Raw genomic sequence first — 21,601 nt, forward strand, 5'->3', positions numbered from 1 at the left:
AGTTGAATGACAAAAACTTTTGTCATTCACAGGTGCTTAAACATCCCCACCCCCAAAGACAAAAGTTTTTCCAGGGCAAGTGCAGTATAAATGGCTGATTGTCAGCAAGAGCGCTCTCCTGTCAACAGTGCGAACCATACTCGTAGGGGGTGGAAGTATTTTGTCGGCAAACAAACAGCATTACACTACCCGACTTTTCACTAAAAGTTATGTAGCGTAGACAAAGCCAGAGATGTTTTTAATTCTGAGGGCAGTTCATCTTTCAAGTGACACTACTGCCTCCTCTTTTAATTCTAGTCTATAACATACAGTTTTAACAGCTGCCTTAGATCACTGTGGCTAGGCTGCTGCCAGGGGCAACTCTAGGCATTTTGCAGCCCCAAGCATGGCAGCTTGCCTGCGGAGGGTCCGCTGGTCCCGCGGCTTCGGCGGACCTCCCGCAGGCGCCGCCGAAGCCACGGGACCAGCAGACCCTCCGCAGAGACGCCTGCAGGAGGTCTGCCGAAGCCATGGGACCAGCGGACCCTCCGCAGGCATGCCGCCGAAGACAACCTGCCTGCTGCCCTCGCGGTGACCAGCAGAGCACCCCCTGTGCCTTGCCGCCCCAAGCACACGCTTGGTGTGCTGGGGCCTGGAGCCGCCCTTGGCTGCTGCAGTCCAAGGCAGAAAGGAGTCTGGTTTAGTACTAATAAATAATTGTTTGCGCTTTTCCAGCACCTTCTGCTTGAGGAGCTCCGAGTGCTTTATACACTTTAATTAAGACCAAATCTATACTGGAAAAGGTTTGCTGGCATAGCTAGAGGTCAGACACAATCGTTCCTTCTGGCCTTTTAATCCATGATCTTGTGCAGATGCATTTTATGCTGGCAAAAAAGTGCTTTTGCTGGCATAGATTATGCTAGTTCCCTGAGTGAAATAAGCGATAGCAGCATAACTGTGTCTACCCGAGGACTTTTGCCAGCATAGAAATGTCATCCAAAAAATCACTCCCCAACCCACATTACTATCCTGGCAAGTGTTGCTAGTGTAGAGCTCTCCTAGCTGAATCTCCCAAAAGAAGGTGGGGAGATAAAGATTCCTGCATTTTATAGCCAGGGAGATAGGTGCAGACAACTCAGGAGTTGCGTCTAAGGCCACACAGTGAATCAGTGGCAGAGGTGGGAATGGGATGCAAGAGGACACCCTGCTCTGACCACTAAGCCAACACTGACTTCCAGCTCCCCTGATCGAATCGCTGCGTGACATTTGCCTCTTTCTAGGTTTGGTTCCTAAATTCCTGCATCTTGATGCGGGAGCAGCATTTGAAGAAGCACAGTGAGGCATAGCAGCTTTAAACTGTGTGGCTGCTCCAGGAGCTCGCTGACCTACTGGCTGGAGAGTAGCTTTAACTAAAGGAAAGTGAGCGCATTGTGAGCTCCTAAACTCTCCAAGGCAACAAAGGAAATCTGCCTGCTTGGCTTCCTTGTTTGAGCATGGTTATCACTAGGAATGTGCACAACTCGGGGCGGCGGGGGTGGGGGGACGATGTTGGTTACTTGGATGCTGCAGCTCAGCCAGCAGAGGGAGTACAGAACACTGCTTCCTCAAAAGTCCCACAAAAATAGGGATTTCTGCCGTAGAATCTGGAGGATGTTTCCACCCCAGGCTCTGTCTGTTGCAGTGGGTCTCATTCAGAGCTTTAACTGCTTGACAATGGGATTGGAGGTGAGCAGCTGCCATGAGCCATTTGCTGAGAGCATCATGTTAGATTAGACTTGAGCTCAGACCAGAACCCCCAAATGAGACACCCCCAAACTTTGAGAAAGTTCAGATCTGGGCTTAGCTTTGGGGCTTGGGGTTGTCTCATGCAACGTGGGACGGAGATCCTGGTGATTAAAGGTACAGGGTATGGGGCTATAGTTGCATTAACAGAGTTCTCCTGGGATGCAGGGTGTGGTACTGACAGACTGGCTCCTTAAAGAGCAGAGCGGTATTCCCAGGGCTGACGAGAGAGGGAGTGAAAGGGTGGACAATTGTAGCAGGGACTTAAGCACATGGGGACCCCCCCAAATAAAACATCTGTGTAAATAAAGCAAAACGGGAGGAGGTGGGGCCCCAGTGAACATGATGTACCAGAGCCCCAAATTGTTTTCAGCAGGCCTGCCTGTAACAGTGCCCCCAGGTTAGGAGGGCAGTTGGGTTTTCTTTTCCTGATAACTGGGCTTTTGATGGGCTGGGTACTGTGCTCTGTGTTGCCCAACCCTTTCCCACCAGGGGAAGGGGTGGATTTACAGAGAAATTAGTGCTTAAAATGGAGGCCTTGATCCCTCTGGGGAAATGAGCAAGCTTAATCCAAACAAGATTAAATAAAGCAGCCCCCTTGACATGGCACATCTGTTGTTCTGGGAACTTTAGCAGTTAATGCAGGTTGAGAAGCTGTGTGCAACAATTCAGAACTTTTGGGTGGTCTCCTTGCTCCTATTTTCCCAGCAGGACGGAAGCTCCAGGTGCCTGAGGAGCAATCCTGAGTTCAGACATGCCTACAATACTGAGGTCTGTCCTTTCCGCTGGCTGCAGCTCCTTTGGGAGTGGCAGTTCGGTCAGCCAGTTCCAACCTGCACTGACTGGCTGGCTTTGCTCCGTGGTTGAGCTGTGCTGATAACCAGCCAGTAACCACAGACTGAAGGAGGCTCAGACTGGAATCTGAACACCGCTTTTGAGGGAGGGACTGGGAGACAGGACTCCTACAGCCTATTCCTGGTTCTGCTACTGACTGGGGAAACGGGCACAGAGCGGCAGTCACTTGTCTAAGGATGCACAGTGGTTCAAATGCAGAGATGGGAACAGAATACAGGAGTCCTGAGTCCCTGGCCCTTCTCTACCCACTAGACCAGTGGTACCCAACCTTTTTGTGGCCAGTAGCACATTCACGTTTTCAGAAGAGTGTGGCGGGCACCAACAATTTTTCAAGGCTTATTTTGTATTTGTACGTTAAATAATACAAAAGAAAAAGCATATTTAAATAATTTTCACCTCTTAGCTCATCATAATATATGAATCCAGATTAAAACTGAAGAGAAGTCGTGAGGACAGAGAATACCGGTGCCCGCAGCCCCGGAGTACTCTGTCCCCAGCAGGCGTGAGGCCCCAGTTTCTCTCCCCTGCTCAGAGCTAGGCGGGCCCCGCACCCGCCAGGGACCAAGAACACTGGCGCCTGCAGCCCCAGAGTTCTCCGTCCCCGGCAGGCGCGGGGCCGCAGCTTCTCTCCCCTGCTGGGCACTAGGCAGGCCCAGCACCTGCCGGGAACAAAGAACACCATGCCCGCAGCCTCAGTTCTCTGTCCCCGGCAGGTGCAGGGCTGTGGCTTCTCTCCCCTGCTAGGCACTAGGCGGGCACACATAAATGCCCTGGCAGGCGCCATGGCACCCACCACGTTGGGGACCACTGCACTATGCCATGCAGTCTCAGTGAGGGACAGTGGAGAGATTTAGTTTAGAGATGCCCCCAGGTGAACCTGAAGAATCAGGGGACTGTGTTTCTTGGGGCAGTCAGCTGGGAGGAGCATCTGTCTTTAATCGGACCATTTATTTTAAACCCTTTGTTCCATCTAGTCTAGTAGCCCCTACTCCAATTATAGGATTGGGGAGGCAGCCCCTGAGCAGTGGACGCAGGCTTTCCCTAGCCACAAACATCCCTGGCACTCACACTCCGTGTGAATTTCTTTCCAGGGTGACCAGCAAGTAAGCTGTGTTGGGATGGATGAGCCCAGAGCCTCCTGGGGAAGCAATGACTGCTGGCTGCCTCGTGCAGAGACCACAGCCACATAACATCATTCCCCAGGTGAACAGACCCAGCTGCCTCGCAAGATGCGCATCACGTTGTGTCAGGGGGTCCTGGCGCTCGCCATTGTCATCAATCTGCTGATACTGTACTACGTCTCAAGGCTGCAGCAGCGGATGTTGCACAGACACAGAGACGCCGTCCAGCCTAGCTCCCGGCTGCTGCCTGTCCCCCAGAGGCCCGGGGTGACCATCATCATCAGGGAGTTCGAGGACTTTGAGAACTATGTCCCTGATGTGGTGCAGTCCTTCCTGAAACAGAAGCCGGAGCAGCCAGTCATGGTGGCAGCGGATACCTTGCCGTACCCTCCACTTGTATTACCGGATGCTCCCAACGTCCAGGTCGTGATCCTCAAGCCAGCGCCTGACCAGCCTGCCCATGTGTCCAGGCCTGAGATGTACGTGAAGACGGAGTATGTGGCCCTGGTGCCTGATGGAGTCAGGGTTGATTCCACAAGGCAGCTGGATCGTATGTTAGAAGAGTTCAAAGCCAACCAGGGCAGAGTTCAAATGGTGGCGGCGCCCGTGCAATCCCTTGCTCCCCTCCAGTGCTTGAACCTAAAGGTCAGCCTTAGAAAGTGGACTGCCGAATACAGCGTAGCACCATCCACCAGGCTCTGCGCAGCTCTGAAGGGAGACGCCGTGATTCTGCTACGCACAAAGGATCTCTTCAACCTTTCCACTCCCTTGGCCAAGCCCTTGCTGACCTCCCTCTTCATCCAGACATCGCTGCGGGGCTGGATGGTCCGAATCCTTGACGTCTCCTTCTCCTCAGCCCACCAGCCTCTGCTCAGCTCCTCTCACAACCAATGGAAGGCGGAGAACCGTGCCAAAGCCAGCCAGCTGCAGCTCTTCCGAGACTTTGGCATCAAGCGGGTTCTCCTGGAGGATGGGAAGCAGCAGTGGTTTGGGTGCAGCAAAGAGACGCCGCGTTGCTTTGGCACCGTCCATGATGATACGCCGGAATATCTGTACCAGAACCGCTGGACCCCGCCTTGCTGTCTACAGGCCCTGAGGGAGACGGCAAAGTACGTCATCAACATCTTGGAGACCTCCGGGGTGCGGTACTGGCTGGAAGGTGGGACGCTCCTAGGAGCTGCCCGACATCAGGACATCATCCCATGGGATTATGACGTGGATCTAGGGATATACCTGGAGGACATACCCAACTGCGACCTCCTCAGGAACGTAGAGTCTGGCTCCATCGTGGACGAGAAGGGCTTTGTTTGGGAGAAGGCCATCGAGGGCGACTTCTACCGTGTGCAGTACAGCGAGCACAACCACCTGCATGTTGACCTCTGGCCCTTCTACCCCAAGAACGGGCTGATGACCAAGGACACATGGATGGACCACCGGCAGGATGTGGAGTTCCCGGAGCACTTCCTCAAGCCCCTGTTACCCCTGCCGTTTGCTGGCTTCACAGCTCTGGCTCCCAACAACTACCGGAGCTTTTTGGAGCTGAAGTTCGGCGCAGGTGTGATTGAGAATCCAGAATATCCAAACCCAGCCCGGAAGAAGCTGGATAAGGGGAAATAAGCAAGGACTCTGGCTTCTACCTCTGCATTGGGGCCCAAGAGAGCATCAGACTCAGAGGCCCAGGGAGCTGGGATCTCTCTCTCTTGAACATATCACTGATGCCAACAGGTGTGAACCATGCTGCTGCTGGCGGAGCTGTCTGCTCACTGCTGCTGGTATGGCCCACTGAAGCCGGGAGAGTTTACGCTCACCTTTGGGGCTGGGGGGATTGTCCAAAGGGCTTGTGGCCATTTGGAGGTGAGACACTTTGAACACAAAGACAGGACAATTAACAAAGCAACCCAGAGGGGAGACCTCATGGAGATACAGCCTCAGCACGTCTCCCAGACTCACTGAGTCACTGGTGGGACTCTCTGCTTTCTAGCAAAGGTCTGCAGTTCATGGATTGGTTTTGGGGCTGCTCTCTAAGAGGACGTGAGAAGCCACAGCTGTTTTCGATCAGCGGGAAGAGTACCAACTTAATGCCTGTCCCCCTTGCTGCCTCATTTAGGGGCTGGGGATCTGTTACCCATCTGAGGCTTAAAGCTGTGGGGTCACGAACAACTTCAGGCTAACTAGAAGGAAGCACTTGAACAGGGAGATTAATTAGTCAGTGAGGCTCTGCCCTGCTTTGGGAGGCTCCGAAGCTGTTGGCACTAGAGAGAGACAGGAGCTTACAACCGATGACAGGCGGCGGCTGGGGATCTACACTGTAAGAGAGGGAGGAGGGGACTAATTTATCCAATAGGTTCTTTCCAACCCTCTTATCCATCACTGTAACATGTTTAGCCTGGACCGCAGCAGCACATGGGAATTTACTTACCCTGCCTGAGGCCTAGGCCTGGCAGGGAGGTGCAGCTGTTTAGTGTTAGTGATGCACTTTGAGACCCATCCTGCTCTCACTAAAGGTCATGCGAGTTCAGCGATCGACTTCTGCCAGGCTCAGAATAGAGTCTCATCCTAGATCTGCAGAGTGTGGTTCTTATGATGACTGGCTGTAAGTGACCCCACGGAATCAAGAGCCCAGCAGGGGATATTGCAGACATATTTATAACCACAGCTGGTTCTGTTACACGCCTTTACAGCAAGGTCTTTTACTTACCCCTTCAAAATGGTGCAGTCCCACGGAATCGAGGCCCAGCAGGTAGTTTGTGGGAGGATCTGCAGCTCTAGAACATGGGTCTGCTGGTCCCTGAGCGACTGCTGCATTCACACAGCCACACGAGAGCTCTGGCTGAGCAGCAATCCACAGGCTGTGGGCCCAAGCACCACAGGACGTGCTCCCAGAGTCCCTGATTGATCCAGGCACGCTACTTAAGCCTGGAGGGAACACCAGGAAGTTGTGAAAGGCAAATCCCCCTTCCTAGCCTCTCCCCAGCCCCACTGCAGCCCATTCCCTATCCTGGCATTTGACTCCAGCTCTGATCCTCGGCTCTGGTTGCTGGCATCTGACATTGGCTCTACCCCCTAGGCATAGCTGCCCATGCCCTGGCTGAGCCCCGGCTTAGTTTTTCAAGGAAAAAGGAAAGGAGAAGGTGACGATCTGTACAGCCAAGAGTTGAAATGTTCTCATTTAAAGATTCAGTGGGATGTTTCAGTTTAGTTTAAGCCTTCTTGTTATAGCTCTGGGAACCCAAACAGGGCAGCGTGGGATTGGTGTGGGAGAATGAGGAACCAAAACTGCCTCTAAACAAGAAGTGAAAATAACCAGCCACATTTTGTTGCCCCAAGCTGAGCAAAGTGTAGAAATGTAACTAAACTGCCTCCACAATGTAAAGGAAATTGAGTTTATTAACCCTATGTTTTAGTCATGGACGGCATCAGGAGTAACAGAAATGCGAGAATTTAATAACAAGGAAATCCCAGGCATTTGCCCGTTGGTCAGGGGAAGCATCCAAATGTTAGCTAGGAGACCCGGCTTATATTCTCTAACTCCCTGTATGACGCGTAGGACAGCTTACTTCCTCTCACCTGTAGAATGGAGCTAATGATACTTCCCTCCCTCTCCCATGGGGAAGCATGAGGCTTGCTTCATGTGTGTAAAGCTGGGGAGCTTCAGCTGAAAGGCAAAGTTCTTAATATAATTTGAATACACCTACAGAAAATCTGGTCCAGCAGCCAGTATCACCAGCCCCACATGCTTAAAAATTGGCGTAAGACTCGTGAGATTTTAAAGAACAGTAAACGTTGGGTTCCTTTACTCTGCTTTCTGGTTATTAAGCCTTTAGGGGGCCCTTGGATGAGGTTTACAAGCTTTTCTGTGCAAGCATGAGGGATAGACACCTTTTTATTTTTCAGTGAAACATGAGATTTTCACCCAGTCACAGTTCCTGGAGCTGCGGCTTCAGTACAGTAACTCCTCACTTAGCGTTGTAGTTCTGTTCCTGAAAAATGCGACATTATGCGAAACGATGTTACACGAATCCAATTTCCCCATAAGAATTAATGTCAATGGGGGGGTTAGGTTCCAGGGATATTTTTTTCACCAAACAAAAGACATTCTATGCACCTACAGTATAAATTTTAAACAGTTTCAAACAGACAGTTGAATATTGTACACAGCAATGAACGATTGTGAAGCTTGGTTGAGGTGGTGGAGTCAGAGGGAGGGATAGTTCCCAGGGAATGCCTTGCTGCTAAATGATGAACTAGCACTTGGCTGAGCCCTCAAGGGTTAATACGCTGTTGTTAATGTAGCCTCACTCTCTACAGGGCAGCATGGACTGAGGCAGGAGGGAGGAAACACAATAGATGCAGAGCAGTAGCTGCAAACACTTCCCTGCAAAAACTGAGCATGATGATCCCATGCTTTCCAGCTGGAGTGCACCACTCCCTCCTCCTGACAGCACATGCACGGCTGCACAGATGCTGACTTTCCAAAGTGCATTCCCCCTTTAAGGATGCTGACCCCACTTCAAGTATGTTGCCCTTTTAAGCAGATCAGACAGGAGGCAACAGTTTCCAGCAAGCTCCCCATACCCACAGGGCCTTGAAGTCAATAGAAGTTCTGCCTCAGGAAGGACTGCAGACCTAGTCCCTTTGTTTGCGGAGTTCAGGACAAAGTCCGCCAAGGGGGTTATTTTAAATAATCATTAAAACTCAGAGTGATTTCCCCATCTGATTTTCTTGGCATGTCCTGCCATCTGGTTCAGCCTTTGTTTTGATCTCATATGGGGCTGTGAACAATGTCAGAGAATCTCGACCTCCTTGAATTCAGATCCTCAAAATATTTAAGCACCTAACTCATTAATTTCGGTAGAAGTTAGGAATCTAAATACTTTTCAATGATAATATCTTTCACTAAGTCTTGGAGCACTGGGGAAGTTCCAGAAGACTGGAAGAAAGCTAATATTGTACCAATATTTTTAAAAGGTAAATAGGATGACCCAGATAATTATAGGCCTGTCAGTCTCATATCAATCCCGGGCAAAATAGAGTGGCTGACGTGGGAAGGTAATATGATTAATGCCAATCAACATGGGTTTATGGAAAATAGATCTCGTTAACCTAACTTGATACCTTTTTTTGATGCGATCACAAGTTTGGTCGATAAAGATAACAGTGTTGATATAACAGACTTCTTGTGAGGCATTTGACTTCATACCTCATGACATTTTGAATAAAAAACTAGAAAGCTATAATGAATTAAATGAATTTTCAATGAATTAAAAGTTGGCTCACTGATTGGTGTCAACATGTAACTGTAAGCCGGGAATCAGCCTTGCACAGGTGTATTTAACGTTATTAAACATTATTTAATATTTTTATTAGTGACCTGGAAGAAAACATACGTTGCGGATAAAGTTTGCAGATGACACAAAAATTGGAGTGGTAAATAATGAAGAGGACAGGTCACTGATAGAGAGCGAACTGGATCACTTGGTAAGCTGGGCGCAAGCAGACAATAGGCATTTTGATATGGCTCAATGTAAATGTGTACATCTGGGAACAAAGAATGCAGGCCGTACTCCCAGGATGGGGGACTCTAACCTGGGAAGCAGTGACTCTGAAAAAGATTTTGGGCAGGGGGGCAGACAATCACTTGAACGTGAGCTCCCAGAGCAATGCTTTGGCCAACAGGGCTAATGCAATCCTTGGATGCATCAACAGGGGAATCTTGAGTAGGAGCAGAGAGGTTAGTTATTTCTCCTCTGTATTTGGCACTGGTGTGACCACTGATGGATCCTGTGTCTGGTTCTGGTACCCACAATTCAGGAAGGATGTTGATAAACTGGAGAGGGGTCAGAGAAGAACCATGAGAACGATTAAGAGATTAGAAAACCTGCCTTATAGCGACAGACTCCAGGAGCTCAAACTAGTTAGCTTAACTGTTGCCTGACCTGTTGATTGTTTATTAATTATATTAATTACTTAAGAATTCCCCATTAACAATCTGAGGTCTGGTAGGTTCTTATCTCCAGCGCCGGCCCAATATTATTAAAATGAAAATTCAGTTGGGAACCCAGGTGTGCTCGGTTGCAACACTCGCACTCGTTTTATTAACGCAACTGGTAAAATTGCAAACACGCCAAGCCAGCGAGATAGATTGAGATAACACAGAAAGTGCATTTGAGCATCTATATACTCGCACCATCTCTTGCTGAACAACCTGAAGTGTTAGTTATTATCCTCGTCACTATCACAGTGGTCGTAACCCTGGCACCTCCCAGGGGTTACATGTCCCAAGAAACTCAGGCCAGGATACAACTTCTAAACGGTGTTCCACAGACACCACTCTGCCTAATGTTCAGTAGGGGCTTCTGCCCCCTGTGGGGCCCTTGTCCCATAGGCTGCTAGCCTGTTTACCTCACGCTTATTAGCATATATGTCAATTAGTTACCATGGCACCCTTATGCTCAGCCAGCTGCTGGTGTTCCTAACTTAAAATATCCCCCCAAGCTGATAGAAACGGAGCATCTCGTAACTACCTGAGAGCAGTTTAGTCACCACAGTGTTCTGTCCTGTGAGATCTTCTGAGCCAGGGTCACTCCTAAGGTTAGCTGCTCATGTGAAGGTTTTGGGGGCTATATGCCTTGCTTAGTTTACCTAAGCTATTGCCTTGGAGGCCTGTCGGCTCACTGCATTACTGCATTAATTTATACTCCTGCCTTACCTAGCAAACACCTACAGCCTACGGAAAGAGGTTACAGGTGACTTGATCTCAGCCTACATAGGAAACAAATAGCTAATGACTGGCCCTTCAATCTAGCAGGGAAACGCCTACCACAGCACAAGGGCTGGAAGCTGAAGCTAGATGGATTCAGACTGGAAATACATTTTTAACTGTGAGTAATTACGCTTATCCAGGGCCATGGTGGATTCTCCATCACTGACAGTTTTTAAATCCAGATGGGATTTTTTTTTTTTCTAAAAGCTCCACTCTAGGAATTATTTTGGGGCAGTTCTCTGGCCTGTGCTCTCCAGCAGGTCAGGCGAGGTGATCCCAATAGTCCCTTCTGGCCTGGGGAATCTGAACTGTTGAGGATCTGGGCCCAAATGGGAACCAGTTTGATCTTTGCGATCAGATATCGCTTTGGAGCTCCATGGTAACCCCCCGACTCAGCAGTGCTGTGTTTAAAACACTCCCCAACTGATAGCTGCCCCTGGGATCTGTCAGAAAACATCCCCGATACAAACCAGGGCAGTTCTCTGTCTCCATTCCTTGCTGTAAAGAAATCCACAATGTTGTAACGATGGAGCCCTAGTTAGAAATCTAGAATGAGAATAAATAAATGGAGGCTTATGGCATGGACAGGAAGCTTTTGAAGAAATGGCTAGGCCCAGCTCCTCAAAGTTATTTAGGTACCTAACTCGCAGGAAATTGAGGAGAGTTAGGTGCCTGCAAGTGCCCACTCCTGCAGAGATTCCCTGCATTTTAGCATATTTCCTTCACCCTATCATCAGTTCTTGCCTATGAGCCCTTGGTTTTGTTGCACTCTTAGATGCATCCACTTTCCATTGATGAAGTGATGCACTAATTAATAAACTTGCACTGTTTGTCTTGAGCAGTGCAAAACGGTATATTCCTGAGGTCCAGTGCCAGGAGCTGGGGGGATTGGGCTGGTGCCTTTCTCTGTGTGATTCATCAGTGGCTCTGGGAGCTCATGCAGTCTAGCCGGATATGGGGTGCCACATGCGGTTGTGCTGAGTGATCACAATGCCTGGAGGGGTTTGCTGTTTGTCACTAGCAAAACATTGTGAGACACAGCCCAGGCAGGAGAGTTAAGGTGGCACAGCGGTCCCACAGTCCCAGACTGCACCCCAGGGATCCTGTCACAGGGCTGTCATCTCCCAAACAGTATGAGAGTGGTAAAAACAAATCCATCTAGCCATCAGGGAGATGCTGGAGGGAGAATAGGGCAGAAGCAAGCTCCCAGCATCAGTAAAAATATGTCCACTAGCTGTAGTGCAGCTGGGGGGAAGGGAAGCTGGGTCCTGTGCCGGTTGCAGAGGAAATAAGCCAGTCCACCACCGGAAAAGAGAAGCGAAAATGCCTCCTGCACAGACACACAGGGTTGATTAGGAGGGAAATGAGGAGTTGCGCTGTGTGGCCAAAGCAGGAGTCGAGAGACTAACTCGGTTCCAGTGAATACAGCCTCATCCCAGGACTGGCTGTTACCATAGAACAGGGGTCAGCAACCTTTGAGAAGTGGTGTGCCAAGTCTTCGTTAATTTAAGGTTTTGTGTGCCAGACCAGCAGTGCGGGCGGCAGACAGAACCCCAGACCGGCAGCCCCTGCCAGCCAGGGTCCCGGCCACCAGCCCCCATCAGCATGCTGCCGGCCCGGGTTCTGTCTATCCAGGCCAGCAGCGGGCTGAGCGGGGCTGGCAGCCAGGACCCCAGCTGGCAAGGGGCCAGCAGCGAGAACCCCAGACCAGCAGTGGGCTGAGCAGCTCATCTTGCTACTGGTCTGGGGGTCCATAATCCCGGCCAGCAGTGGTCTGAGCGGGGCCGGTGGCCGAGACCCTGGCTTGCAGCAGCATGCCACTACAAATCAGCCCGTGTGCCGTCGGTTGCCAGCCCCTGCCATAGAGAATCAAGCTGTGTACTTTCTGCAGGTGGCTTGGGCCTGGCTTGTTTACCGCAGGGCCTGCCAAACCCGTGCAGTATAGCCCAGTTCTTGCCAGCAGAGAGCAGCTCTGACCATCCACGCTCATCTTCACATGCCATTGCTGGACGCAGATGGGAAATCCGTCTCCATCCGAGCATTGGGGGCTGCACTCCTGGTCTGAGCAGGCAGGGGCAGGTTTACAGGGAAGCTCAGCTCAACCTCTCTACAGCAAAACACCCCAAAGCCCTGCAAGGGGGGAGGAAACAGTGAGCAAGGTAATGGGTGAATTAAGGTGCCTACAACTTTAGCCAATGCAGAGCCGCCATACAACCTTCTGCTGTTCTGCAGGCCTGGAAACTCTGCTTTCGACTGGCCCAGTGTAGCTGAGTCACCACCTCCACAGCACCCCCAGTGGCCTGCTGCCACCCTGCCTCAGTTTCCTTTGGAGGTTCCCATAAATAATCCACCCACAGACTGAGAACCTTTGTGAGAGCTGATGCGGGGCCACCTCCCACAGACCGAGAACCATACAGGGAAAACCCACCCCCTCTCTCTGGGGGAACTGGTGCGTCTCAGAGCCCCTGACATGAGGCCTTGGAGAAAAACTGCAGAAAGGAACTAACTAGAGACTCCAGCCAGGAGCTGCCAGGGACTCTGCAGTGGACTGAACTTTCCTCTCTCCATCTTCCTCTCTGCTCCCCACTCCCTTCCTAAACCCACCCAATAAAATCATAGCCCAAACCTGCCCTTTGATGCCATCACATTGTTCACGCTCCACCCTTGCCCCAGCCTGAGCTGTGTCTGGTCTTGTTCAATTGTCCACCCGGGAGCGCAGACTGCTACCACTGTGCCAGGGGCTGTACAAATGCCATCCCCTATAACAAACATGATTATTAACAATAGAGAGAGTATAGATGAATCATTTAAATCTGGCCCACAGCGGAAGAACAGCTTGGGTTATGCTTCCTGATGCACTTAAGGGAGTAGCTTGAGAGGTTACCAGTAGAAAGTCAGGTCCTGCCATAGATGATGCTGTGGCCAACTGGAGAACCAGGAGGTGTAAGACAGACACTGGGAAGGGACATCATGTTGGAGAGGGCCCAGTTCACAGCAGTCCTCCTATTGGAGCTCCTCTTCCAAACAACAGTGGAGTGGGCCAGTATTTAAAGGACAACAGCTTGGTTGGAAGCAGTGGGTAGGGAAAGAAAAGGAGACATAGCAAATCTTTGTTCTTCTCTAAGCAGTACACATGAGGGCAGCACCTCCTCCCTCCGCTGGCCCTCATGCTATCACCTGCTCACCAACTTTCACCCGCAGTCATCCAGTGTGCAGCCAGCAGTGTAATGATTATCAGGCTCTGCTGTGCCAAAGCCCATACAAGTGAGTGGAGGCAGATTCCAGGCCTCCAGAGGCTGCAAGCCAAGGCTGGTGCCGGCTGGAGACTTGCTCGCACTGAGTGATTGCGGTGCATTAGATTTCCCTAGGTTGGGGGAGAGCAAAGGCTCAGTGGCTGGCCCTAGGGGAGGCAGCTCGGGGGTCCAGGTGAGAGCCGTATGGCTGGGCCAACCTGACTCACTGCAGCCGGGAAGTAAAGCCCGGCCCCAGCACCATCGGCAGCTGGCCCCATATCCAAGAGCCCAGGGCCTGCATGAACCAGTGTTCCCTGCTTCCTCCACATGCTAGACCCTGGTTCTTTACTCTGCTGTCTTTATTGACCTCCCCTCCCCACACATACTGTCTGACACCCATCATCTCAGAGTTAGCTCACTGCTCACCTCCAATGCCAGCCTATGGGGGCCCTGGCCCAGGCCATATCAGAGCCGCCCCCCCCCCCCCCGATCAGCCACAGCAGCAGAGCCCACCTGTTCCCCCAAGGCCACACTAGGAGGGTCACAGCCTATAAAGCACAAACACACCTGTGGACAGTCGGTTTTATTGTCTACAGTCAAGACTAGACACATTTTAGAGTTACAGTCATTGCAGCATTGAGGACAGACACTGCTACCACCCGCGCCAAGCACCCTTGAGAGCAGCACTGCCCCTGCAGGGCTCCTACCCCAGTTCCTTTGGCATTGTGTACTTTGGACAGGACTTGCACCTGCATCCCCATCTGAGGGGCAGTGGGGAGATCTCAGCCCAAGGACCAGTCGAGGGATTTGCTCATGCTTCCAAAAAGCTGAAGCAGATTAAGATAGACCTGTACCCAACCTGCCTGCACCACAGGCTCTGATCTGTGGGCCAGCCTTGCCTGGCCAGTGTAAACCAAGTTCTGCTGCTCCTACGCACAGGTACCTTCTGGAGATGGAAATTCTTGTCTCCAGGGATAGGGCCCAGGGCTCGCTTTCAAACCCAACAGCTGATGAGGAGACCTGCAGTCCCTCCCAGTAAAGTCTGCCTGAAAATCAGAGCTCCCACTACAGTTACTCTTGCTTCAAATTGTGCTTCCATCTCCCCAGGACTAGGATGGCAAAGATTCACTGAAATCCAGGGTTAGTACAGACCCAAGACTGCAGATGGGGCTGTGCTTGAGGAGTGCTATATCACTGTAGCAGCTATGAGGCCTAAGCAGGGGTCATATCCCAGTGGGGGATGCCCCTCAAATCACCACCCCCAGGATTCAGTTATCCCCCATATTGGGTCTTTTCTCACCCCCTGCTGGAACAAAGGGGATGGAGTCTCTGTCCAGGCCACACTGGTGAGAGGCAGCTGGCGCAGGCTAGCCCAGGTGAGAGCATGCCCCTGCAAAGCCCTACCTGTGTTACTGTGGGCTAGATCCGACCTGTCTGTGTGGATCTGGGGGCACAGCCGCTGCTTCTTGGACCGAGGATTATTTCCGAGGCAACTGCAGAATGGGTCGATCCTTGGGGGGGGGGGGGGGGGGAATTGTGGGCAGGCCTGGGAGGACTATCAGCAGATACCCCCGCCTGTGCTAGCTGGCCCAGCCTTAAAGCAAGCTGGGCCAGAGGGTTTTGTATGTGGCTGGGCTAAAACCCAGGTTATCTGCGCAGCCAAGGACATCTGCCTTCTCCAGGGAAGGAGACTGGCTGAAGGTGACCGTGAAGCTATGGCAGAGGTCAAGAAGCCCATGCTACAGCCCAGAGACAGCCGCGCGACTGGCAGTACAGCTTGTACCTCTAGAGCCAGCTCACCCCGGCTCCAGTTTCTTCCCTCACCTGGAGTAATGATCCTGTCTGCCACCGCTTGGTTGCCATGGAGAAAGCTGCCAGAGGCACACTTGGCACAAGGCCACTTAATGTCCTGAAGCACCCGTTTCGTGCCAATGTCCCCAGCAGCAACAGCTGCATTAAAAATCTACCACCCCCCACCCCCGAAAAGGGAGTTGACACGGGGATCAGCCAGGGCTTGTTCTCACCAGCGAGTGGCTCGACATCTGAGGACTGGCTCGAGGGGGGGAGGGGGGAATCGCCAATCTGCAGCAGCTGCCCATATGTTCGCCTGGTGCCAAGAGTCCCCTGGGTAGAAGCAAGGCTGCCTGGGGCTGCTAAGAGGAACCAGACCCTGGTGGATGGTGCGTGACTCCCCCCCAGGCCTGATTAGCAGCTCAAATTTCTTCTTCAGAGAAGAGAGGCAACCCAGAGGACGAGGCTGTCACAGCTCGGCAGCACCAGCCAAGGTTTAGCGGAGAACCGCAGCCTGCAGGCCGACAGGGCACAGCAGGCAGCCCTGGCATCTCCCAGGAATGTCTTGGTTCTCCCAGCACCCCCCAGTGAACCCCAGGCTCAGCCCTGAGTTGAGGGATCCTTAGAGGGCAAACGAAGGGCCTCCAAAAACCTAAGGAAAACCAGCGTTGAAGAGCCAGTCTGAGGAATGGAAATGACCAGCCCCTGGCCTAGGGGGTAATCAGCCAGACACTGGGTCAGTAACAACACATGGACCCAGCAGAGCGGGCAGTCACATCCAAGATTCGGCCTGGCCCTGAGATGGCCAGTGTCGCAAACACTCTCTCTGGTCAGATCTACCGAGGGGCCTGGTATCTTCTCCTAGCCTGCCCCTCCATCTGTTTAAAACGGGATCGGACCTTGATGCCAGGAGCTAACCCATCCCGTCCCCCATGATTCCTCACCCCAAAGCCTCTCTGGGGCAGATACGACAGAGAGTCAAACAGACCAACACACCAGACTGAGGCTGTGGCCAAGGTCAATAGCTTAGCCCCTACCAGGGCCTGACAGCCCCCAGAACGGCTTGCTGGGGGCCAGAACAGAACAAGCCATTCCCTCCCGTCCCCCCGAGAACAGCCCCAGATCAGAGCCCCACCTGGCTGGTCGTGGCACAGGCGAGAGCAGCAAGGTCCAGCTGGCATGGGAACAGCCCTGCAGGATTTGGGTCTATAAGGCTAAGGAGTGAATGGGGCCAGAGGAACCGCAGCCTGTCAGAGGTTATGCTGAAGCGCCAGAGGATTGACACATCAGCACTGAGCTGTAACCCTTGGCTGGAATGTCCAGTCCAAGAACCAGGACTTGGAGTCAAATAATTAAGGCAATGCCTAGCTGGAGTGTTAATGTACAGGATTCCCCATCAGTCCAGGATCTGTCCCATCCCCTTTTCATGGCAGATGCCACATGCAGCTTCCAGTCCATTGGTGCTGCCTAAGGGCTCCCTCCCCTCTAGTCTGGAGCCACCAACTCATTCGTATCGTTTAAATAGCAAAATAAATTACGTCAGCCTGGCTGGAGCAACCAGGACACGAAGAGACCGTGGGACACAGACACACGATTCCACACCAACGTCAGCGCTGGCTCCTCCGGGACCGGCATGACAGACAGGACTGGATCACAGCCACACAGACAAAGGCACAAGCTGTTTCACAACTGAGTTGTAGCCACATGGAAAGAATGCAGGAGGATTTCTTGCAGGGACCCCCAGCCAGAGTTCTGGCTGAGCTAGAGTATCAAGTCTTTCAGGCAAGGAGAGGTCAGGAGGGGCCCGCGAGCCAGCCAGCCTCCACTCGAGCAGCAAAGCGCACAACGGAAAGTGGCGTTACCCGTCATTCAAGAAACGCTGGATGCTTCAGCACATTTAAAGCGCAGGGAGGCCAGTTCTGGTGCTTGCTTGGTCCAGAAAATTAACAGGAAGGGGGCAGGGGTGGAGGGCAGACAGCAGAAGGTCAGAGGCAAGGAGTGATTGAAGAGGCCCGAGAGCCAGTACAGGCTGCAGCCAGCGTCAGGAGAATGGGATCAACATAGAAAAGGAATAAGAGGTGGGGCTGGAAGCCCAGCCTAGATTCCAGCTCCCTGAACACAAGTCAGATCAGTGGGTGTCAGGGGGTCACTCTAAAGAGTTGTCGCATTGTCACGAGCTAATCAGCCCCCTCACCGAGACTGCCTCAGCCCAGGAGGTTAATGGCTTAGGAAAACTGGAAGTGGCCGTTTCTGCCCTGATTGACATCTTTAAAAAGGAACCCTAAAAAAGGAAAAAAGAAGTCTCCAATCAGAACCACGCTCCGGGCGCTGATTACATCACAGACTCCTTCTCGCAGGAGCCAACAGCAGCCAGCAGGATGGGCCCGTCTCTCTTGATCAGTGGGGAGCCTTCCTCCTCGCCTGGAACCTTGTTAGGGCCCAGGGCCTCAGTCTTGATCTCCATCAGCTCCTCGGCTTCAGTCTTCCCCATTGTCCTCTCTGTGTACACCTGCAGAAGGCCGGCTCCAAAGGCGTCTCCTTCCACATTGAGGATGGTGCAGGTGCGGTCCCTGAACAAACACAGGAGGATCGGTGGGTGAGCAGACACACGACAGCAGGGAGTCAGATACTGCTCCCCAGCTCTGAACCAGGGGCAAGTGCTTCAGTGCCACCAGGAAACGGCAGCCCAGCGCCACCACAAAGCCCCTGCCCAGCAACCCAGAGGCCCTCACGCAGCTCTTGACCTCTGGTTGGGCTGGACGCTGGCTTGGCGTGACTGTGGCAGATGCCACCAGAGGATTTCTAGAGCAGGAGGAATGCTGCACCCCGCAGTATACACCCTTGTGCCCCAGGGCACATCCCATTCAGAGCCTGGGATTTTCTTCAAGCTGGTCCCACTCAATCAGGCTTTTTAGCTGCTAGGCCTGGAGTGTTCAGACATGGGGAAGTAGCACCGAGCCCACTAACCAGGCCAGCTAATTCCCTAGCTCACCTTGGACAGGAGCCAGCATCAGCCTCCTCACACTGATCATGCCCACGACTGAAACACACTCCTCCGTCCTGACCTCCCCCACTCCCCTCCCGCATCTGGTTACATGCAAGGGCAGCCTCGCAGGCATCTGCCCCAAAGGCTGCTCTCGGAGACTGACCCACACACCCCCTTGCTTCAGCTGCCCACTGGCAAAGCAACACTGCACTGTGCCGCGGGGCTTGTCTACGTGGCACCATCACTCCCCCTTTGGGAGCAGGTGCGGCTGCGTGGCAGGTGAACGCAGCAACCCCAGCCTTGCAGAAGCTGAGCTGCAGGCCAGCTAAAGGAATGGCCCTGTCCAAGCGGAGACAGCTTATGGGGAGTGCAGCCTTGTGTCACTTTGCCCAGGGCTCTCCCTGTGTGAGATTGCTCTCAGCTGCTTTAACTTGCTCTGCTGAGGCTGCAGAAACATAGGGAGCCTCCGGGAAGCAGATTCTCATGGACCCAGCCAGTCGGCCCATTCCAGGCAGCTGCACCCACTGAGCCCAGATGGATCTCTCTGTTCTACCCCATACAGCCCGCGTCAGTGTCTTTGCCCTCCTGTCCTGCCCTTACACAAGCCAGTCCACAGCCAGAATGAGGGAGATGTCGTTGGTTGGCAGCCCGATGGCTTCCAGGATGATGGCGAGGGTGAGGACGCCACCAGCAGGGATCCCCGCTGCCCCTACACTGGAGGCTGTAGCTGTGACGCTGCAAGGGGGAGGGGGCGAGAGAGAGAGAGAGATCAGACACGTCACAAATGCAACAGGAGTGCTTTTACATAGCACTTTTCATTGGTGAATCTGAAAGCACTTCATAATGTAACTCACTTGTACTCACAACCCCCCTGGGGCACGTATTCTCATTCTGCAGATGGGGAAACTGAGGCACAGAGGGGCCAAGTGACTTGCCCAAGGTCACACAGTCTGTGGTGGAGCTGAGACTTGAACCCAGGTATCCCAAGTCCTTGGTTAGTGCCCTAACCACGCGATCCTTGAGCTGAGTACATGGCCAAGGGATGTGTGTCAGCACTGCTCACAGAAGGGACCTCCCAGCAAATGACAGGCCCCACGGCAGCCAATGACAGGCCCCACGGCAGCCAGCAAAGCCAAGGGCAGAGTGAGCTCTTCCCCTTCCACCCACTGCTGGGGAGGAGCGTGGGCAGCATCCTTTGACCAAGGAGGAAGCATCCGGCTCCAATGAGCCACGGGACCATCTGGATACTGACCCTCTGGGTCCCCTTGTGTGATCTGTACCAGATGGATCGGCACGGCTGAGTGCCCCGCACTCAGAGGCAACGGCATATCCCAGTCTGACTCAGTGCCCACGCTTGGAGGAGGGTTCGGGGCTGGGGCAGAGCAGCTGGGTGAAGTGAAAGCTCCTACGACAACAGCTCATCTGTGCCTTAGCTCAGACAGTGACCGTATCCCAAACGTTGCCCCAGCAGTGTCTGTACTGGGGAAAAGCAGACACAACCCAGGCGTGAAGGTCGCTTTTTAAGAGCACAGCATGGTGGGGGTGGGGGTTGGAGATGGGCTCCCCAAGCCCCTGGATTGCCAAGACCTGGGAGTACTGCAGAGGCAGGACATTCAGCCTCTTGGCTGCTAACCCTTGTAACACACACTGGTTAGCGCCAGGGCTCAGCTAGTCATTCACTGAGCTCAGTTATAAAACAGAATCAACTTCCTGCCATGAGCCAGCGTCACATGAATCTCCTTGGTCTTGGCAGCAAGCTCCTATGTGAGGCAAGCAGGTAGATTCCCAGTTTCCGGCAGAAAGCCGCAAGAGGAACGGGAACAGCGAGGTGGGGCCAGACAACGGTGCCTAGCAGTTAGATCAAGAACCTGGGAGTTAGGACTCTCGCCTCTGGGCAGAAGCATGGTCTCGTGATTTGAGATGGAGACAGGACTCCTGGGTTCTATTCCAAGCCCCGCCACCGCTTGGCAAGTCCCATCACCTCCTTGTGCCTCAGGACCCCCCTCGCCCCGTGCAAGCCAGAGCTAATAACCAGCCCAGCTCTCGGAGTGGGGTGGGGCAGATTCTGTGGCTCGGTGTTTTAGCGCCAGAGCAGGGTGCGGGCTGCCCCACTCACAGGATGGTGATGACCTGGATGAAGTTGAGTGGGACGTTGTTCAGCTGGGCGATGAAGACGGCCGCCACGCATTGGAAGAGGGCAGCCCCGTCCATATTGACCGTGGCCCCAATGGGCAGGATGAAGCGGCTGATGTGTTTGGAGACGCCATTGTTCTCCTCAACGCACTTCATCATCAGCGGCAGCGTGGCAGAGCTGTGGAGAGAGCAGAGCGTGTACGCTGAGTCCTCACGCATCAGCCCAGCTAGGCCTTGAGCCAGTTGTGTACGTAAGGGCAGGCAGCCCCCCAGCTGTGGGGAGGGGCCAATGCAGAACTTCCTAATAGATCCATAGGCCCCCTTCCCTGTGGGAGAAGGGCACCCGTAGACTGCGCTACAAATGGGATACAGCCCCCACCAAGTTTGTTACCTCCTTGGTCTATACGCTGTGCTGTGCAGCAGCCAAAGCCAGGTGCTTCACAGGAGAATGAATGCACCTCACTTAACATAAGCAAGTTTCTTCCTGACCCCAGCGAAGTGTTGATCCCTGAAGCCCAAGGATGGAGAGCCCTACTTACTGCATCCTCCCTAGGATATGATTCTACTGGCCATAAAAACCTGAGTACTTTGCTTGACTCTTAAAGATACTAGACTTGTTAGTGTCATGCAAGAGTGAATTCCACAGGTTAATGCAACACTATGGCTGCAAGTTAAGAGTTGCTGAGCGACCACAAACCCAGCAGGAGTCAATGGGAGTAGCAGCAGCCCAGGACCGCTGAAGAGGAGGTAGCATTTTCCTCGACTTTCAGCATAATCAAGCATTGTCTCTAGTTCTTGTATCACATAAAGAGATTGTTGGGTTCAGTGTGCGAGCAGCAGGGTGGTTTTGGGGTGGTGAGGTCAGACTGGATAAGCTGGTGGGCCCTTCTGGCCTTGGACTCTATGAAGGCACCTTCTAACAACCCCAGTATCTATCACCCTCTTTCCTTTCCAGGCC

At 52.8% G+C, this 21,601-nt stretch overlaps 2 protein-coding genes across 26 annotated transcripts in view; one reads left to right on the forward strand and one right to left on the reverse strand.

Annotated features, from left to right (window-relative positions):
- FKRP (fukutin related protein) overlaps nt 1–21,601 on the forward strand; it is a 28,711-nt gene that overhangs the window by 4,149 nt on the left and 2,961 nt on the right. For 21 of the 25 annotated variants that reach the window (XM_050928541.1, XM_050928537.1, XM_050928521.1 and 18 more), the window contains one exon: nt 3,708–9,100. In XM_050928541.1, coding sequence (XP_050784498.1) covers nt 3,846–5,354 — 1,509 coding nt within the window. In that variant the 5' untranslated portion in view covers nt 3,708–3,845 and the 3' untranslated portion in view covers nt 5,355–9,100. The other 4 variants (XR_007770271.1, XR_007770270.1, XR_007770273.1 and 1 more) reach the window with 4 other exon arrangements.
- The window catches only part of SLC1A5 (solute carrier family 1 member 5), a 29,370-nt gene continuing 22,070 nt past the window's right edge, over nt 14,302–21,601 (reverse strand). Inside the window, exons 6-8 of the mRNA XM_050928503.1 lie at nt 20,627–20,821; nt 19,111–19,245; nt 14,302–18,094 (exon numbers count right to left, since the gene is read on the reverse strand). Coding sequence (XP_050784460.1) covers nt 17,857–18,094; nt 19,111–19,245; nt 20,627–20,821 — 568 coding nt within the window. The 3' untranslated portion in view covers nt 14,302–17,856. The remainder of the gene's footprint in view (nt 18,095–19,110; nt 19,246–20,626; nt 20,822–21,601) is intronic.

Source organism: Gopherus flavomarginatus, chromosome 18 (genome assembly GCF_025201925.1).
Source record: "Gopherus flavomarginatus isolate rGopFla2 chromosome 18, rGopFla2.mat.asm, whole genome shotgun sequence".
In the NCBI taxonomy this organism is placed as follows: Eukaryota; Metazoa; Chordata; order Testudines; family Testudinidae; genus Gopherus; species Gopherus flavomarginatus.